This window comes from Bubalus kerabau, chromosome 6 (genome assembly GCF_029407905.1).
Source record: "Bubalus kerabau isolate K-KA32 ecotype Philippines breed swamp buffalo chromosome 6, PCC_UOA_SB_1v2, whole genome shotgun sequence".
Classification (NCBI taxonomy): Eukaryota; Metazoa; Chordata; class Mammalia; order Artiodactyla; family Bovidae; genus Bubalus; species Bubalus kerabau.
Window position 1 is genome coordinate 102545815 of NC_073629.1, and position 21206 is coordinate 102567020.

The window sequence follows — 21206 nt, forward strand, 5'->3', positions numbered from 1 at the left end:
CACTTTCTGCATCGTATGCTGACAGTTATAAATTCCACCTTATAGGACTATGGTAAGGATTAAATAAGCGAATTGTGTAACTCATTTACCCCACACTGTTTGAACACCTGGCAAAAGACTAAAAATGTCCCGAAGTGCCTTGTGGGTAGCCTAATCAGGTAGGTACCCTGAGAGGTCGAGAATTCCCAGGTGATTGGTTTCTGAGGGCTGGGATCCACCCAGCGGGGCGTGGCCAACCAAAGAATGTTGGTCTGGGACCCCAGTACATCCCTCCCAGGCTCTATAAAAGGCCAGGTGCTCCAGCCAGCAGCGCAGTCCTGGCAACTCTCGACCCACCACACTGAGGTCCCTGAGCACATGATGGATGCATCAATGGTAAGTTTGAACCTGCTAAACAGAGGGGCCAAAGTCTGTGCACTGGGGTGGAAGGTCAGCAACTCCTAGGTGGACAGTCATGAATCCTAGCAGGGGACTAGGACTTGGGGAAGAGGAACCCAAATATTCGAAATGGTTCATTTCTTTGGGGCCTTGTTGACTGGGCAACCCTGCATGCACGCACTGCCCAGGTCCAGACAGTCCCATTCTTGCAAGTGGACAGTGTTGAGACTTGTCCAGTTGACTCTGGTTCTCAAACACCCCTTGAAGGCAAGGCTGCCACCTGGATGGTCCCCAGAGTCCCCAGATCACTGCGTGGTACAGAGTGGCTGCAACCTCTGTGGGAAGGGTAGAAGGATGTGCAAAATGCATAGCCATGTGTGGAGGGGCCTGGGTGAGTTCTGATAGAAACTGGACAATCTAGAGAGGGAGTTATAATTTACGAGGGGGCATTGATCTCTCCTTTCCTTGAAAAAAGATTATTTTTTAGCCCAGATTTATTGAGGTATAACTACCACCCTTATGGCAGAAAGTGAAAAAGAACTAAAGAGCCTCTTGATGAAAGTGAAAGAGGAGAGTGAAAAAGTTGGCTTAAAGCTCAACATTCAGAAAACTAAGATCATGACATCCGGTCCCATCACTTTATAGCAAATAGATGGGGAAACAGTGGAAAGAGTGGCTGACTTTATTTTTGGGGGACTCCAAAATCACTGCAGATGGTGACAGCAGCCATGAAATTAAAAGACGCTTACTCTTTGGAAGGAAAGTTATGATCAACCTAGATAGCATATTCAAAATCAGAGACATTACTTTGCCAACAAAGGTCCATATAGTCAAGGCTATGGTTTTTCCAGTAGTCATGTATGAATGTGAGAGTTGGACTATAAAGAAAGCTGAGCACTGAAGAATTGATGCTTTTGAAGTGTGGTGTTGGAGAAGACTCTTGAGAGTCCCTTGGACTGCAAGGAAATCCAACCAGTCCATCCTAAAGGAGATCAGTCCTGGGTGTTCATTGGAAGGACTGATGTTGAAGCTAAAATTCCAATACTTTGGCCACCTAATGTGAAGAGCTGACTCATGTGAAAAGACCATGATGCTGGGAAAGATTGAGGGCAGGAGGAGAAGGGGACAACAGAGGATGATATGGTTGGATGGCATCACTGACTCAATGGACATGAGTTTGGGTAAACTCTGGGAGTTGGTGATGGACAGGGAGGCTTGGCATGTTCATGGGGTTGCAAAGAGTTGGACATGACTGAGCCACTGGATTGAACTGAACTGAACTGACAAACTCCCATAGTTTTAAAGTGTACAACGTGCTGATTTGATGTATGTATATGTTGTGAAATGATGACCACACTCAAAGTGGTTAACACAATCATCACCTGATGTGGTTACCTTTCTGATTTGGGTGATAATGCTCTAGATTCACTGTCTTAGCAAATCTCTAGTATCCAAACAGCGTGATTAACTATCATCACTGGGCTGTACCTTAGATCCTCAGAACTTAACTTGTCTTATGATCTGTGTGCTCTTTGACCAGCATCTCCCATTTCCCCGACCCTCAGCCTCTAGCAACCACCACTCTTCTCTCCAATCCTATGTGTGTAAAGTTGTTGCAGTTGCATCTGACTTTTTGGGATCCTAGGGAGCCTGCCAGACTCCTCTGTCCATGGGATTCTCCAGGCAAGAATACTGGAGTGGGTTGCTATGCTCGCCTCCAGGGAATCTTCTCTACCCAGGGATTGAACCCGCATCTCTTATGTCTCCTACATTGGCAGGCTGGTTCTTTACCACAAGCGCCACTTGGGACACCCTTTTCTTATTTTACCTATAAGTAATACCATGAAGTTCATGTTTTTCTCTGACATTTCATAGAATTATGCCTTCTAGGTTCATCCATGTTGTCACAAATGTCAGGATTTCCTTCTTTTTGATGGCCGAATAATGTTCTGTAGTATATATACAGGCTTTCTCTGCTCTCAGAAAGTGGCACATTCCTATGAAAACATGTGTAAGCTGAAATGGCATACTGCAATGAGGCAGTTAGTTTAGGACACTTCTTGCACAAGGATTAGCAAAACAAATGGAAATAAAGCACAGATGGTCACAGACAGAGTTCAACCCTGTGCTGCTAAGGAGATGCCGAGTGTACTTCTCCAGGGAGGGGCTGCCACTCTACTCAAGTTCACTGCAAAACAAATGATGAGCACTATTTTCATTTTCACCCCTTTTTGTAAAAGCAAAAATTCTTGGGTTTTTCTTTCTTTTTTTTTAGAGTGTTGAAAACAGGTACTAATGTAGGTTTTCCACAAAAGCAAAATGGCATAAAATAAACTTTCCAAAAACTCTGGATACCTAAAGAACACATTTTCTTTATCATTCATCCTGTGGACAGACACTTGTTTCCATATCTTGGCTACGATGACTAGGGCTGCAATGAATCTCTGAGCGTAGATCTCTTTCCAGATATAAATTTCATTTCCTTTCAACATCCAGCAGTAGAATACTGGATCATATAGTAGTTCAGGACTTCCCTGGTGGTGCAGATGGTAAAGCGTCTGCCTACAATGCAGGAGACCCTGGTTCAACCCCTGAGTCGGGAGGATCTCCTGGAGAAGGAAATGAAAACCCACTCCAGTATTCTTGCCTGGAAAATCCCATGGACGGAGAAGCCTGGTAGACTACAGTCCATGGGGTTGCAAAGAGTCAGACATGACTGAGAGACTTCACTTTCATAGTAATTCTAGTATTAAATTTTTCAGAAAATTCCATACTGTTTTCCACAACAGCTGCAAAAATTTGCATTCCCATCAGCAGTGTACAAGGACCCCTTTTTCTCCACATCCTGCCCCAAATTTATATCTTCTCTTTTTGTTAATATAGCTATTCTAACAGGTATGAGGTGCTATCTCACTGTGGTTTCTGTTTGCATTACTCTGGTGATTAGTGATGATCAGCATCTTTTTATGTGCAATTGACTGTCTGTATCTCTTGGCAAAAATGTCTATGAAGGTCCTTTGTCCATTTATAAAAACAAGTCAGATTGTTGTTTTGCTGTGGAGTGGTATGGTTTCCATATGTATTTAGCTATGAACCCCTTCTCAGGTAAATGGTTTGCAAAGGTTTTCTCCCAGCCACAGGCTGTTTTTTCACTTTGTTCATTGTTTCCTTTACTGTGCAGAAGCTTTCAGTTTGATGGAGTCCTGATTGTTTATTTTGGCTTTTGTTTCCCATGCTTCTGGTGTCAGATCCAAAGTAATCAATGCCAAGACCAATGTAAGGAGATTTTTTCCCCTATGTCTATTTCTAGAAACTTAATGGTTTCAAATTTTATATTTAATTCTTTGGTCTATTTCAAGTTAAATTTTTGTAAGTTCTATAAGATAGGTATCCAGTTTCATTCTTAAGCCTGTGTGAATCTAGTTTTGCCAAGACCCTTTATTTCAGTGACTATCTTTTTTGCATTGTGTCTTCTTGGTACCCTGGTCAAAGATGAGTCGACCGACCTGCATAGGTTTATTTCTGACTCTCTATTCTGTTTCATTCATCTATGTGTCTGTTCTTCAGCCAGCACCATATTGTTTAAATTACTATAGCTATATAAGCTTGAAATCAAGAAATGCTATGCCTCCAGCTTTTTAATTTTCTTTCTCAAATTGCTTTTCTAATTCGTAACGTTGAGGGGTTGAGTTGAACTTCAGAATTGTTCTTTTTCTATTTTGTGAAAAAGGCCATTGGAATTTTGATAGGAATCCTTTGATTGTAGATCAACTAGGGTAATGTGGACATTTTAACAATATTAAAATTTTTCAGTCTAAAAAGAGCAGATATCTTTCTACTTCTTTGTGTCTTCTTCAATTTCATCACCATCTTGTAATTTTCACTGTACAGATTTTTCACCTCTAAGGCTAAGTTCATCCCTAAGTATCTTATTGTTTTGATGCCATTATAAGGGTTTGTTTTTTTTTTTAATTCTCTTTCTGAGAGTTCTTTGTGTATAGAAACACTACCAAATCTTGTATGTTGACTTTGCATCCTGCGAGTTTTAATAAGGGCATTTATCATTATACACTTCTCTTCTAGAACTGCTATTGCTGCTCTCCTAGGTTTTGGTATGTTATATATATTTCCATTTTCATTTGTCTCAAAATATATTCTTTTCTTTTGATCTTTTCTTTGATACATTGGCTGCTCAGGAGTGTTGTTTAATTTCCACACATTTGTGAATTTTCCAATCTTTCTGTTTAATTTCTACTTTTTCACCATTTTGGTAAGAAAAGATACTGGGTATGATCTTAGTCTTAATAAATTTTTAAGTCTGTTTTTGTTCTGTGAAATTTGATCATGATCTATCTTGGAGATTGTTCTACGTGTAGCTGAGAAGAATGTGTATCAGGTGCTGCTGGATTGAATGTAGTGAGTATGACTGTTAGGTCCATAGGTGCTAACAGGCAGTTCAAGTCCAACATTTCTATATTGATCTTCTGTCTGGATGATCTATCTGTTGTTGAAAGTGGAGAATGAAGTCCCTGACCACTGTTGTGTCATTGTCTATTTCTGGCTTCAGAACTGTAGTATTGTTTAACACACTTATGTGTTCTTAATGTTGAGTCCATTAATTTATAGTTGCTATATCTCTTGATTAATTGTTTCCCTTCATTACGTACTGACCTTCTCTGTCTCATGCAACAGCTTTGATAAGCGAAATTTTCTGAGGCAGTATAGCTACCCTGGTTTTTGGTTTCCATTGCCATGGAATATATTTTGTCTTCATTTCATTTTCAGCCTATATGGGTCCTGAAACTTTAAACATCAAAATTATGTTACAATTTATTAAACTCTGTAAGGCAATATCTCTGCAGGGGATTGTAGGGTATTCATGCATTTATCGAGTTTCCCACCTCCACTGATGATAAAGGTAGCATAGGAAGAGTTTTCATTTCAGAAATATTACTCTGACTGTCTTTGGAGGCTACACAAGATGAAGTCAACCTCTGATTCACAGAGGATAATTAAGAGGCAATTGCAGGCTTTTACTTTGGCCACCTAATGCAAAGAGCTGACTCATTTGAAAAGACCCTGATGCTGGGAAAGATTGAGGGCAGGAGGAGAAGGGGTTGACAGAGGATGAGATGGTTGGATGGTGTCACCAACTCCATGGACATGAGTTTTGGTAGGCTCTGGGAGTTGGTGATGGACGGAGGCCTGGCAAGCTGCAGTTCATGGGGACACAAAGAGTCAGACACGACTGAGCAACTGAACCGAACTGAACTGAGGCAAGCAATGATGGTGGGCTAGACTAGAATAATGGTCATCAGAGATGGAGACACATGGTGTGTGGAATTGGGATTTCAGCTAGGTAGAGAACATGAACTTCCAACTTTTTTTTTGCAGGATTTCACAACTGAAGACCAAGTTTATTGGTCAGGCAATAGCGAAGAGGCTTACCTTGAAGCAATAGAAGAGCTTGAGGAATTTTTACAGAAACTCGATGAGACACATGGGACAAGAAGTCCAGCTGCACCTGAGGCAAAACCCTATGTACCTCCGACTGCCCATGAAGAGGACGGCCAAAATGAATCCGTGCAGAACGAGATGATGGATCTTTTGACCCACAATGATGATTTACGCATGTTTGAACATCCCTGGGACACTTTTTCTGCAGAACTAACATCAACCCATGTTAAAGCCCTTGATTTGCTCCCTGGAAACGTAAGTGAGGCCTTTCTTTTTTTTAACCCCGAAGTGAAATCTTTTGATAAGAGTAAACCCAAGTAACATCCTAGATGGCAGATGTCACTGACACCTCAAACACATTATGAGACTTTAGAGACTGGATGGGGCCCTAGAACTGGGAGGTGAAATCAGAAGTTCTTCATTGGATCCCTTTTCTCTGAAGACCACCCAACTAGCTCTGTCAGACCCTTCTAAGGCAGAAGTAGAGCTCTCTAGTCTTAAGGAGCTTTCAGTCCAGTGGTGCAGGAAGGGGAGTAGACAGGCAAAACACTATTTCAAGAAAGGAAATGAGAGAAGAGGAAGTGATCCCTTGCATTGGCAGGTGGAGTCTTAACCAGTGGCCCACCAGACAAGTCCTGAATTCTTCTTTAACAGGGTCTAAGCATGGCTCCTGTTTCTGGGGTCATTGTGTGAATCAAATGAGATAATGTGTTTGGACTTCCATTGATTTAACCAAATCTCCAGTAGAATGTCTGGGAGATGGGGCAGCTTTGGAAAAGTCTCTCTGGGGATTGGAGGGGAGGAAATGTAGAGGGGATTAAGTGTTACAAACTCTTATGTGTTTAATAAGCTACAAGGATATATTGTACAAAACAGACAGCCAATATTTTATAATTACTAAAACTGGGTATAACTTTTAACTTCTGTGAATCACTATATTGTACCCTGTAACATATAATATCACCCACCAGTATACATCAATTTAAAAAATAATTTGTGGGGCAAAGTCTCTGCAGGGGATGGTGGAGCACCTACACAATCATCCAGAGGCCGACCTCCACTGATAGATAAGTGTAGCATAGGAACAACAGTTTTCATTTTAGAAATATTAGTGTGTGTGGAGGGCATATGAGCTAGAGTCAACTCCAAATTCATAGAGGCCAATTAAGATGCAATTATGTTGGTGGGCTTGACTAGGATTGTATCAGCAGGGATGGAGAAGAAGGAAGTGTGGAACTGGGATTAGATCTGGGTACGACCCATGAACTTCTTTTTCACAGGATCCTACAATTGAAGATGTAGTTCAGGTATCAGGCAACAGCAAAGAGGTGTTGAAGTACTCCTATCTTCAGACGGTTGAGGAAATTAAGGCATTTCTACAGGAAGCCAATGAGACGCATAAGGCAAGGACCCCAGCTGCCCCGGAGCCAGAGCTTTGTGAGCCTCCAAATGCCCGTGAGGCGGATGATCAAAAGGAGTCCATGCGGAGACAGGTAATGAACCCTTTGATTTATGCATGCTTGAACATCCCTGGGACAGTTCTCAACCAGAACTAACATCAACCCATGTTAAAACTCTTGATTTGCCCCTGGAAACCTAAGTGAGACCTTTTTTTGACCCCACTGGGAACTGCTTTGATGAGAGTAAATCCAAGTAACATGCCAGATGACAGATGTCATTGACATACCAAATACATCCTGAGACTTTAGAGGCTGGATGAGGACCGAGAGCTGGGAGGGGAAATCAGAATTCCTTCATTTGGTCCCTTTACTCTGATGTACATCCAGCTGGATCTGTCAGACCCTTATAAGGAAAAAGTAGAGTCCTCTAGCCTTGAGGAACTTTAAGTTCAGTGATGGGGGAAGAGGAGCAGACAGGCATGACACTATTTCAAGAGTAAAAATGGGAGGAAAGGAAATGCCAGAGTAAGACATTATTAGAAGTTGACTTTCAATGAGGCCTTCATCTCAGAGAATCTGTAGGTTTTGATGGTCCTTCTGGTGGAGTGTCTCCACAATGACATTGGCCTCATGAAAGTATCCATTTCCACACCTCCAAGTGACATGGCCTCTGCTACACTGTGGCTTTGAAAATTCCACTTCTTTCAGAGTGTGATTGTAGATAACAAATGTAAGGCCATCTATTTCTTCTATGGATTTGTGTAGAAGAAGACTTCAGAGTGTCCTCAGTCTACCATATTCAATGGCTGTAGAGTCATAAGTTTTGAATATAACCTGGAAAGAATTGTGATATCTATCTCTCTGTTCTGAGAGTCAGGACAAGGCAGGGTGTCCAGGCTTTGGTGGCAGGATGGGAATGGAGGTCATATTTGATAAGACAGGTTATCGTCACTGAGACAGTTTGCCGAGAGAGGTAGGCTGAACTCGAGACAGGGCAGGGAAGTGGCAAAACTGAGCAGACTTCTCTGCCTAGAGTATGACAAGTGCTACAAAGAGGCACACAGGGTGGAACCTGGGAGACTACTGACATCACGGCTTTCGGCAGTCAACAGCAAACTCTACCGGATGTATAGGAATCTAGAAGCATAAGGATGGCTACTGAGAAGAGAAGCATAGAGTCTGGGCATGTGCACATTAAGCCTCTGCCTGTAGATTAGCTTATTCCTGGATTGGTTTCCAGAAGCTGATGCTTTCCAGGATAGTTCTCAGGAAGCTGCCATGCCAGAGGGAATCCCAGGAAGATTCAGGGGGTATTTTCCACAGTGGTTCAGGTCATTGAGCACCCAGAGCAAGATAGGTCCAATTCAAGTTAAGTCATTTCACCTCTTCAAATTTCTGTGAGTTCTTCTTTAATAGGGTTTTATCATGGCTCCTCTTTCTGGGGTAATAATGGCAATAAAGTGAGATAATGTGGTTGGAAGTTCATTAATTTAACCAAATGTCCAGTAGGGTATCTGGGAGATGGGGCAGCTTTGGAAAAGTCTCTGCATAGAAACAGGCACAATATAGAGTTTAAGAGATAGAAACTATTATGTATACAGTAAGCTACAAGGATGTATTGTACAAAACAAGGAATATAGTTGATATTTTATATAAACTAAAATTTGAGCTTACCTTTAACTATTGTGAATCACTATACTGTACACCTGTGACATATAATATGGTACATCAAGGGTACATCAATTTTTAAGAAGGCTGTACAGCAAGATCTCTGCAGGGAATAGTGGGTTGTTTGCATTCATCTAGATTCCCACCTCCACCAATAGATAGGAGATGCAAAGGAAATGTTTTCATTTTAGAAATATTACTCTATGTGTGTGGGGGGTGGGGGGCACACAGGGTGGAGTCAACTCCAGATTCACAGAGGCCAAATAAAAGGCAATTGTAGGCTTTTAGCTAAACAGTGATGGTGGGTGTATGGAATCAGAATTTGAACTGGATAACTTTTTTGCAGAAACCCGCAACTGAAGATCTCGTTCAGTTATCAGGCACCAGCAAAGAGGCTTCCATGGCTTCTTTCTTTGTGACACTTGAGGACATTGAGGAGTTTCTTCATGAGATCAATGAGATACATGAGGCAAAAACCCCACCTGCACCAGAGTCAGAGCTCTGTGCAGCTCTGACTGTCCATGATGAGGTCAGCCAAATGGAGTCCATGAAGAACCAGGTAATGAATCCTTTGAGGCCCACAATGAAGATTTATGCATGTTCTCACATCTGGACAGTTCTTGTCCAGAACTAATCACAACCCTTGTTAAAACCTTGATTTGCCCCTTGAAAACCTAAAGTGACTTTCTTTTTGGCACCAAGGTGACCTCCTTTGATGAGAGAAACCCAACAGGAGCATCCCATTTGATGGATGTCACTGACACCCCAAAGACATTTATCACTGATTGCCAAGTAACAGTTGTTAATGCAAACAAGAGGACAATCTCCAATGAGGGTAGCGAGGTGAAGACCCTCAATGATGACCAGAGCCTCTGTGGAGGCCAGATGACCATCAGTGGGGATCAGATGAAGAGCCCCACTGTATGCCAAAATCTCAATGGAACCCAGATGACCTTCGCTGCAGACAAGACCATCTATGGGAATCAGATGAAGACCATGGATGAAGACCAGATCCTCAGTGTAGGACAGATGAACTTCAGTGGAGACCAGACTCTCTATGGGGGTCAGATGAAGACAGTCAATGATGACACTCTCCATGGAGTCCATATAACGCCACAATCCTCGTCATCATTGCTATATCCTAGAATTCTGTATGTTGCCAGTTCTCATTTGATCCAAGGACAACCTGTAGAAACGCAGAAGTGGAATCCCAAGATTCAGAGGTGTCCGTTGCAGAAGAGGCCTGACATTTTGAGGCCCTACATCTGCACCTATAAGAACTGTGGGAAAGCGTATGCCAAATCTTCCCACCTGCGGATCCATGAGCGTGTGCACACAGGTGAGTACAGACTGAAGGGTGGGGGTGTCAGGGAAATAACTAAAGGCCTCTGCCTTTACAAAACGTTGGGATTGTTTAAGATCATTGCCACCTCCCTCTAAGTCTGGGACCCAGAAGACTCTAGAAAAGGTTGGCCGATCTGAAAGGGTATAAAAAGCAGTCCTAAGAACAGACTCTAGTTCTGCTCCAGAGGCAATCTGGCTGCAGCGTTTTGTGGTGTTGACTGCCCGGGATGATGGAAGAAGTGGAGGGCTTTGTTTGAGCTCTTAGGATGGTCCCGACCCTACCTCTTCTGGGACTGTCTCTTTATGGACTCCCATAGTCCCAACAGATGACCCCCACTCAACCTTCTCTACCCACCACTACCATCCTGCTTTCCCTCCTACTTTTCTTTTTCTCTTCCTCTTCCGCCTTCAGCCCTCTAGCCTATCTTGCCCTCCTCCTCTTCCTTTCCTGTACACACCGTCCAGTCCCGTCCTCTGTCGCTCTCTGTCCCACCCCAACATGCCCAACATTTTTCTTCTCCATTCTTTTCCAACTTCCCTGTCCCGTGCTACATTGAATCATGACGAGTCTCCCTTTCTTTCTTGGTTCCAGGAGAGAAGCCCTATAAATGTAACGTGAATGGATGCACGTGGGCATTCTCCCGTTCGGATGAGCTCAACAGACACAAGAAAAGGCACACGAGGGAGCGGCCTTACCTGTGTACTATATGTGACAAAGCCTTTGCCCGATCTGATCACTTAAAGCAGCATCAGAAAGTCCACAGATGAATTTCTCCCATGATGACAAACCCAGCAGCCTTTGAGGAAATGAACTGAAAGAGTCTCCCTGCTAAGACTTTGCTTGGCACCTAGCACTGTGCCAGCACATAGTAGATGCTTAATATTAGTTGTAAATTTGTAAAGTTTTCATTTATTTTTTTCTGAAACATAAAGAATATGTGTATGCATTTCAGTAGAATCAGAAGCACTCTGCATTGAATTTCCTGTACATAGTGAATGTTTTCATCAGTGTACTATGAATCCTTGTAGATCACTATCTGTGTATTTACTTCTATTTGTACATGTAAAAAATGTTTATATGTAGAGAATTGTATTCATAGTTCAAATGTGTAAAGAATGTAGCATTTTATCCCTGAGCTCATATTTTTTTTGAAAGTCCATTTCTATGGAGTTAAGAGGAGGGGGACACTTGGTCACTTCAGTGTCAAGCAGTCTCAGATTAAATGAAGATCATTTGGATGAATTTAATCTATTAAAAAATGGAACCTCCTCAACAGTTGTCTCAACTGTTTTTCTCTTAGGCAAAGTGTTTTCTTTTTCCCCTCTGCCTTCCCCAAATGCTGTCAGGACACAGCGGTGGTGGTGTTGGTGTCAAGCGCTGGCTGCCAGGGAAAGGATGTTTCCTTTCTTAATGAGGTCCAGTGGTTAAGCATTTGCCTTTCAGTGCTGGGACACCAGTTCAATCCATGGTCTGGGAAGATCCCACATTCCACGAAGCAACTAAACTCACATGCCACAACTAGAGAGCCTATACGAAACAGCCAAGGATCCCACGTGACAAAATGAAGATTCCATGTGCTACTACTGAGATCCCGTGCAGCCAAAGAAATATGTTTTAAAAAAACAAAGTAGGTAAACAGCAAGGACTTACTGTATAGCACAGGGAAGTATATTCAATACCTTGTAATAACCTACAATGGAAAATAATCTGAAAAGGAATACGTACAGATAGATATACATATAGATATCTGAATCATTTTTCTGTACACCAGAAATGAACACATTGTAAGTCAACTTCAATTTTTAGAAAAGGTCAAGAAGTGCAGTTCTCCCCCACATCCCTGTTGAACCTTGATCTTGACCTAGGGCTTCGATCCTTTGTCGTGACAGAGGGACCTTAGCACGGCCCATAATCTTGTTAATTTAATTTTATTTTTTTTGAACGTCAAGAGGTCCAGGTAAGAGTGGCAATACTCTTCATCTCCCAGCTCCACAGGAGCCCCCACATCAGGTGACCCACGGCCAGCACTTGGTCTGGATTTCCTTGGCCTAGATCAGTCTCCTTTGAGACTGCCAGCGAAGAACCAAGTTTAGGGAACTTTCTGAGGAGGCCTTAGCCCCGGTTGCCCAGGAGAGGGCGCCAGGTCATTACTCTAACACCCGCTCTCTCCATCAATCTTCGCTATTTTGGCAGTGGCAGCTTTTTCCACATCTAGGAATGTGTCAGTTAAGACTTGAACTGTGTCTTGGACCAACTGCCCAGGGCCAACTCAAGCAGCATCTACAAACCTGGAAACCTGAATCTGGCTAAGTCTTACCACCTACTGTCCTCAATCCCTTATTGTTGGTTCCCTTAGGACCACAGGGATGGCGGCAAGGAGGCTCTAGCCTCTGCAAGTGTATTCCAGAGGAGGAACTTGTCATGGGTGGATCAAACCTAAGGGAGCCAAATAGCAACTCGTAGAAGAAGGAGGTCTCAGATGGTTGGGCCCTCTCCTCTTCATCTTTCTCAGCCTTCTCAGTCAAAGTGGACACTGTCAGGGCACTTTGAAAGAGGGGTCTGTAGTAACACACCCAAAACAGACTCTCCACCACATAGTTTATTTGTTTTGGCTGCGAGGCATGAGCGGTTTTAATTCCCCCACCAGGGATCAAACCCGTACTCTCTATGGTGGAAGCGAGGAACCCTAACCACTGGACAGTCAGGGAGATCCCTCCAGCACAAAGTTTAACAAGATGATATTTGCCACGGTGATGGCAGACTAACCAAGTCTCCAGGTCTCTTTGAGCTGCTGAAGAAAGTGACCCTGGAGGAGTCTATACTCTTTGACAGAAACCATGAATCTCAATTTTTGTTTTTTGGCAACCCACTCCAGTATTCTTGGCTGGAAAATTCCATGGACAGAGGAGCCTGGTGGTCCATGCGGTGGCAAAAGAGTCGGACATGACTGAGCACACGCCCGCACATACTACTACTATATGAGAATCGATAACACACTGGGTTGCAAGGCTTATCTTGGCACCAGGGACCTGCTCGGATTCAACAACAGTTACTCCACAGAGGGAGGTGTCTCTGACAGTTGTTGGTCCCAGAACCATGAGCAGTGGCCAGGGAGCTGCTTCCCTAGCTTTCCCAGAGCCCCTCTGTCGGATTGCTCATTTGACCCACAGGGAAACTCAGCCAAGGAGTTCAAGACCAACAGTTCCTCTCAGAACTAAAAGTGGCCACACCTCATTCACTAGTGCTCCCAAGGCCCATTTGCCGAGCTATGGAAATGCCCATGGAACCCTCAGGCTTTTTATTCTTCCAGAAAGGTTTAGGGCTCAATGGAGCACCCTGCCGGCTGCATCAATCTATTGAGTTGCCAGGTGCCAAGATGGTTAATTAAGACAAGTCAAACTGCAGGTACAAGTCAAATATCTACTCACTTCCTGTGACACTGCAAGTAAGAGGTGAAACAAAGAGGTGCTGGCTCCCTGATGCTCCATTTTCCAAAACGGAAAAGGTGTTCACCCATTGGAATGTGGGGAAAGCATTCTGCCATATGCAACATTTGGCCTGAACTTTTTGTGGCTACAGCAGCCTGGCTTTTGGCCAAACATCCATTGTACATCTGCTTTAAGTCTAGAAGAGCAGCATGCATTGTCTAGAAGTGAAAAGAATGTCTTGAGAATAGGGATCACTGCCACCCTTCCCATGACACCAACGCTAGTACTCCCTGGAAGATTCCCTTCTCAGGTGCCAAGGCCACACTGACTCGCCGCATGCTAGTTTCTTTCTTTTGAGACCATGAAGAAATATACTCATGTTGTGTTTGATGTATGCTCTTGTTCTGAGAAGACATAAAACTGTGCTGAATGCCACCCACCCATCTCCAGAGCACTTTCTTTCTTGGTGGAGACTACACCCCCAGGCTAGTCCTCAATATGGCTAGAATCACACTCTCTTCTATTCCTTATTATAGACTGTTTATTGATTATTTGGGTTGACACCCTCTCAGAACAGCACCAGGCAAGGGTCAGATAATGCAGGCCAACTGGAATGATCTCACTGCCAAAGATCCACAAACACTTCCTGTCTTTTCATGCACTTGGGGAGTCTGGGGAGGAAGGGGAGGAAGGGCTAAGACTAGAAAAGTACTGGGCCATAGTGAAGAAGAATGCCTCACCAGGGCTCCGGTAAGAAGGCCTCTGGATGGAGGTGAGCAGGCAAGAAACTCAACCATGCATCAGCTTGTCTGCTCCAAGGGACCCTGGGTCCTTCCTCTCCCTTCAGAAACTGCAATGTCCTGCTGTGTACCATGTCTGGTGTGGGGAGGGCAGCTTCCCCCAGGAGACCAGCCAGGCACAGCCTTAATTAAGGTCAGCCCTGAAAAAAAATCATACATGGGGTTTGGACTAGAGTTAGAATCCTCCCCCAATTTAAGAACTGGAATATTATTGACACTTTTCTATCTACTCATGGGCTTCTCCCATCCAACTGTCTATCATCTAGGATTAACTACTACTCTGAATTTTGTATATATAAATTTCCTTGCTTTTCCTTATATCGGTTTATCACAAATGTATATATTAAAAAAAATGTATAGCTTTTTGGGGCACTTCCCTGGCTGTCCAGTGGTTAAGACTCGGTGCCTCCACTGCAAGGGCCATGAATTCCATCCCTGATCAAGGAACTAAGATTCTGAATGCCAAGAGGAAAGGCCCTGCCTCCCCAAAAAATCTTCAATAACAACTGCCAAGGAAAATTATCCACTTACTGGGGTGGGAAGGAGACCAAAGAGATATGAGAGTGCATTTGGATCTTATGTCAGTTGCAACCACCACAAAGAGAAAAGATAATACAGCCATCCCTCATTATCCAGAATTAACCTGCTGGACAATGAATTCTAGACATTAACCTAAATATGAAAAATAGAAACACACTCCTACCCCATTAAATATCTCAGCTGTTTTCCTCACATTTCACTAAAACACTCATATAATAACCCACTAAGAATTTCATATTATATGAAGCATTAAAACCACCAATTCCATATTTATTTCTAATGTAATAAACTCATTAGTAGACAGTTGTATGCAGTAGGCAATGATACTGTCCAGCATGGGATACTAACTGCATTTTCCTTTCACAGCACAAAAAACATGATGCTCTGTGACTGCACCATTCTGAGTCCAATCAGGAGACAGTAAACACAGTGATTTACACAAGAGAAGTTTGATACACAGAATGAATACACTGTGATAAAGAGAAACTCTAAGATAAAAGGGAACACTATATGGGCCTCTGAGACTGAAAGAGGAGAAGCTTTCAGTTCAGTTCAGTCGCTCAGTCGTGTCCAACTCTTTGTGACCCCATGGACTGCAGCACGCCAGGCCTCCCTGTCCATCATCAACTCCTGGAGTTTACTCAAACTCAAGTCCATTGAGTCAGTGATGCCATCCAACCATCTCATCCTCTATTGTCCCCTTCTCCTCCCGCCTTCAATCTTTCCCAGCATCAGGGTCTTTTCAAATAAGTCAGTTCTTTGCATCAGGTGGTCAAAATATTGGAGTTTCAGCTTCAACATCAGTCCTTCCAATGAATATTCAGGACTGATCTCCTTTAGGATGGACTGGTTGGATCTCCTTGCTGTCCAAGGGACTGTCAAGAGTCTTCTCCAACACCACACTTCAAAAGCATCAATTCTTCAGCACTCAGCTTTCTTTATAGCCCAACTCTCACATCCATACATGACCACTGGAAAAACCATAGCCTTGACTAGATGGACCTTTGTTGGCAAAGTAATGTCTCTGCTTTTGAATATGCTATCTAGGTTAGTCATAACTTTCCTTCCAAGGAGCAAGCATATTTTAATTTCATGGCTGCAGTCACCATCTGCAGTGATTTTGGAGCCAAAAAAAATAAAGTCTGTCACTGTTTCCATTGTTTTTCCATTTATTTGCCATGAAGTGATGGGACCAGATGCCATGATCTTAGTTTTCTGAATGTTGAGCTTTAAGCCTACTTTTTCACTCTCCTCTTTCACTTGCATCAAGAGGCTTTTTAGTTCCTCTTCACTTTCTGCCATAAGGGTGTGTCATCTGCATATCTGAGGTTATTGATATTTCTCCCTGCAATCTTGATTCCAGCTTGTGCTTCTTCCAGCCCAGCATTTCTCATTATGTACTCTGCATAGAAGTTAAATAAGCAGGGTGACAATATACAGCCTTGACGTACTCCTTTTCCTATTTGGAACCAGTCTGTTGTTCTGTGTCCAGTTCTAACTGTTGCTTAGGACAAGCTTAAGAGTAAGGATAAGCTTGGAAGATGAACCCTCTCTCTGAGGTTGGGGTTCAGATCTCACTGAAGAAGGTATAGTTGCAGAAGGTGGATGGCAGACAAGTTTGCAGGTTTGTAGTCATTGCAGAAGCAGAGCTGGCCCACAGTCACTGATCAAGCAGGAGGGAAACCTCCAGGGTGCAGGTGAGCTGTAGAAAGGGGCTGGGTGCCTGAGAGGGAATGCAAGTACTAGTGTGGGCTGAGGCACAGAATACAGTGTCCATGGTGGGAGGGCTGTGGTGTTGGGGGAGTCAGAGGAGACAACCCTGGGAGTTAGCAGAGGGCCTGAGGGTGGTGGTGTGGGTGGGAGGCCTGCAGTGAGCAGTGTCTGCATTGACAGGGCTGCGGGAGGGTGATCACCGGGCTCTGCTCTGGCTGCAAGGTCAACAAATAGTAATGTGGAGCCAGTGGACGAGGAGATGGCTCAATGGGATAAAATAGAAAGCCTAAAAATAGACACAAGGATATTGGGGAAATAAGTATGAAAGTAACAAATCACTGGAAGAAAAATGAACTAAGAAGTTCTGGGAATGGAGGGAAGGGAGGTGCCTGTGTGGGCCTGAGGCACAGAATACACAGTGTCCACGGTGGGAGGGCTGTGGTGTTGGGGGAGTCAGAGGAGACAACCCTGGGAGTTAGCAGAGGGCCTGAGGGTGTTCTGGTGACCCAGTGGTTAAGAATCTGCCTGCCAGTGCAGGGGACACACGTGCGATCCTGGGCCTGGGAAGATCCCACCTGCTGTGGGGTAACCAGCTTGTGTGCCACAAGTTCTGAGCCTGTGCTCTAGAGCCTGTGCTCTGCAACAAGAGAAGTGACTGCAGTGAGGAACCCACATGGCAACTAGCAGGTAGCCCCTGCTCAACGGAACTAGAGAAAGCCTGCGAAGCAACAAAGACCCAGAGCAGCCAAAAATCAATCAATCAGATTTTTTTTTTTTAAAGAGGGACTTCCCTGGCAGTCCAGGGGTTAAGACTGGACTTCCAATGCAGGGGGCACGGGTTCAATTCCTGGTCGGGGAACTAAGATCCCACATGCTGAGTGGTATGGCCAAAATAAGTAAGAAAGAAAAGAAACTGTTCTGGGATAGCTGCTTAGCCTACTAGCAAAAGCTGATATTAGATCTATAGCTGATTTCATAAGTAAAAGTAATCTCAAATGGATCGAGAATCTAAAAGTAAAATATTCAAGATACAATTACTAGGAAAAAAATAGGTGAATTCCTCTATAACCAGAATTTATTTTATTTTATTTTTTTTTAGAAAGTGTGATTTTTTTATTCATACATTACAAAAGCAAAGCTTCATTCACAATATGAACTGCATACTAGATAAAGTTATTTCAGCATTAAACTGCTCTTAGGAATCCCTAAACAATATAGTGTGTTCTGCAACCATACTCCAGTTTTATATTTTACATACAAAATACGTTCTTTACATCAAAGTACATATTAATGAAACCAAGTTCAAGAAATAATATAACCTCTAAGACTACTTAATGAAAAGTCCTTAGCAGGGAATTTCTTAAAAATAATATTTCCATTTGATAAATATTTTTGTAGAACTTAAATGAGGTTTATCTCTGGACATTTTTTTAGGTAATATTCCCTTTGTCAAACAGTTCTGCAGATGAATGGCAAACACATTTCTAAAATGAGACAGCACTGGAAAATATCCAATTAAATTTTTTCAAAGTAAAAGTCTAGCCTTTACTTGAGTTTCAAGAAGTTGTAGCTACATACTATATTAATAAAAATCTGAAATAAAATTATTTCCTGTTAATCTCATCATAGTTTCTTAAAAAAATATTAGTGGAGATAAATTATCTACCAACTTTAAAAATCTAAACTTATGTTCACTGAACAAAAATAAATTTAGTTTCAAAACATTGCCTGTTATCAGCAAAGTATTATAAATAGTGCATGTTAAACTTTTCTCAACTCATTTCTATAAAATATATGATTAAAAATAAAATGGGAGAAACATATTCAATACTTAATGGAAGATAATATCTTTCTAATACAGAATTCTCAAAAAATTTAAATAAAATCCTAAATATTTTTAAATATACAATACTAAAAAAGTTTCTAAGTTAGATTGGCTTCAAAAACATTAGTGCATTTAGAATTAACTGTAGCTTTCAAGCACTGATACCTTTGGAATACAACTATGCTCTTTAAGTCATAGGAATTTTAACATTATACATTCTAGTTTGTAATTATGAAAAAATTATCTTAACTAAAATGCTCTTTCAAAGCATATTTAATTGTCAGAAAAAAAAAAACAAAAACAACCCACCATATTTGTCACTGTTTGGCCCAGAATATACAGTTAATAAACTGGTTTTAACATGAGAGTTCTTCCTTTTTGTTTAATGAAAACTTCCATTTTCTATTTTGTGGTATTGCTTTTATATGAAGAATAAAATAGAAGAAAAAAATAAATACAAAAGCGTCCAAATGACAGCACCCTGTTTCTGACAGTATATACATACGAGGGTCAAGTTACACATTTGCAAAAGGCTGCTCTAAAACTGATCCGAGGAGCAAGAACTCCAAGCAACAGAGCAGAAGAGACTGCAGACTGGAGATTCACAGGCCTCAGACTGACAAGGAGCGCTGTCTAGAGAAACTCCTCAGTGCTGCTCTTTCCACAGTGCAGTGGAGACTAGATTAAACCACAAGAACTCATTTTAATGGCTTTGTAGTATTTGGAAGAGGGGGCAAAATATCCATTAACTTGGCACTTGGGGGTTTTTGTGGACAGATACCACCAATATTTCCCTTTCACTTACTTTAAGAGTAGAAGTCCTTTTTAGTTAATGCTTAATAATTAAAATGTTTGCTTTAAGAAGCCAATTAGTAACACTTTCAAGATTTGAACCAAATTAAAAATAAAAATTTTGCAAAGTACACAGAAACCAACAGTTAGTAACAATATATCTTATTGTTTGACCAAGCTGTCCTCAGAGTAAGCTAGTTATTACACAATATAAAAACAACAGCCTCCTATTCAAAATTATTCTAGATTTATATAGCAAGTTTTATTTTTGTAAACAAATATGTTTAAATGCATTTTTATATCTATATCCTCTTCTACTAAGGCGACGATTCAGTTCACAGTTTTCATATAGTTTTCTTGCTGTATGTACATGAAAGACTGGCAAAACTGCAAGTAAGTGTTATAACTTGAATTCACAGAAAATATCTTAAATGGCCAATTCTGAAGAGGAGAATAGAATTCATTGTGGACATATGTTCTCATTTTTGTAAATGTTACTTCACCAACACATTTTCCCATTTGTTTCTATATCTACCTTTTCTTGAAAATTATGGGCAATAAATGGATAGAAGGCAGGAAAAGGAAACTTCAGATTTTTTTTTTTTTTTTTTTTTTTTGAAGGACCACATTTCCTAGGAATAAGATGGATGACTTCCACTGTACCTCTTTGGTCATCAAAGGAATGGAAGGAATAACAGATTCTCAGTTTGGTTGTAAAATTCATATGTAACATTAGAATGAAGATTTAAATGAAAAATTCAAATTAAAAGGAAAAAAGGCATCTTCATAGATAACCCTCTGATATTTCTAGTGTTCTGGAGTACTTACTGGTAGTTTTTAAAATAAATTACAATAAAAAGAATACAATGGAAAACTGCTGTGTTTAAACTAGAAGCTGAATAAGCAGGTATTTTAAATATTAAACTCCACTTTCAATTTACAGTTTTAAAGTTTCATTTATTTTCAGAACTTTTACTTCATATATTTATAACTTTAATTTTAAAAGAATTAAATGTTTTACATTTGCCCTTATGGAAAAAAGAAAGGTTTACTACACTGATACTGCTTTACTATTACCAGTTGAAATTAAACTATTTCAACTGGTAATAGTTGAAATATTCAACTAAGCTATGTTAACTAATTTTTAATTAAGGGCAATTTCAAAGGCAATTCCTCTAAATATCATTGAAATAAGTTGGAATAGATTTTGAAAGAGAAAGTAATTAATTCTACCATTTTGAAATTATGGCAGAAATAACACCTAGCTGTAATTTAGATGTTGAAATACCAAGAGTATCCATCAGCCTTGACGTTTTTATGGACTGTAAATGTGAGAAATTTAAATAACCACTTGTAAGATTATGATTGCACTCAAATTCTCAAATGTCTAAATGAAAGGAAAAAAATTAAGATACCAATGTGTCCAATTCTTCTAATACATAAATGACCCCGATGAGGCTTCTATGAAAAAAGAAAACAGACATTTTGTTTCCACTGTCAAACTCATACTCTATACGTATAAAACTTTTTTTTTTTTTTTTTAATTTTATTTTATTTTTAAACTTTACATAACTGTATTAGATTTGCCAAATATCAAAATGAATCCGCCACAGGTATACATGTGTTCCCCATCCTGAACCCTCCTCCCTCCTCCCTCCCCATTCCATCCCTCTGGGTCCTCCCAGTGCACCAGCCCCAAGCATCCAGTATCGTGCATCGAACCTGGACTGGCAACTCATTAACTTTAAATGAGCAGACACCTTATTAGGGATGACACCACCCCACCCCTCCCCCACAAAAAACAACAGTAAATTGCAAAACACAAAAAGGCCAGCCGAGGAGAGCAAAGTGTGATTGTGT

The 21206-nt window shown here is 41.4% G+C and overlaps 1 protein-coding gene across 1 annotated transcript; it reads left to right on the plus strand.

Annotated features, from left to right (window-relative positions):
- Positions 1–242: 242 nt before the first annotated feature.
- On the plus strand, positions 243–11523 carry LOC129655554 (Kruppel-like factor 18). The gene is made up of 6 exons (XM_055586105.1): positions 243–375; positions 5773–6090; positions 7116–7328; positions 9250–9462; positions 9606–10242; positions 10840–11523. The coding sequence occupies exons 1-6, from the start codon at positions 244–246 to the stop codon at positions 11013–11015; spliced, it is 1689 nt and encodes a 562-aa protein (XP_055442080.1). The 5' UTR covers position 243; the 3' UTR covers positions 11016–11523.
- Positions 11524–21206: the final 9683 nt, after the last annotated feature.

Coding starts and splice junctions, on each gene's coding strand:
- LOC129655554 (XM_055586105.1), top strand. CDS start 244: ATGTTGGTCTGGGACCCCAGTACATCCCTCCCAGGCTCTATAAAAGGC. Junction 376..5,772: donor ACATGATGGATGCATCAATG/GTAAGTTTGAAC, acceptor TTTTTTTTGCAG/GATTTCACAACTGAAGACCA. Junction 10,243..10,839: donor CCATGAGCGTGTGCACACAG/GTGAGTACAGAC, acceptor TCTTGGTTCCAG/GAGAGAAGCCCTATAAATGT.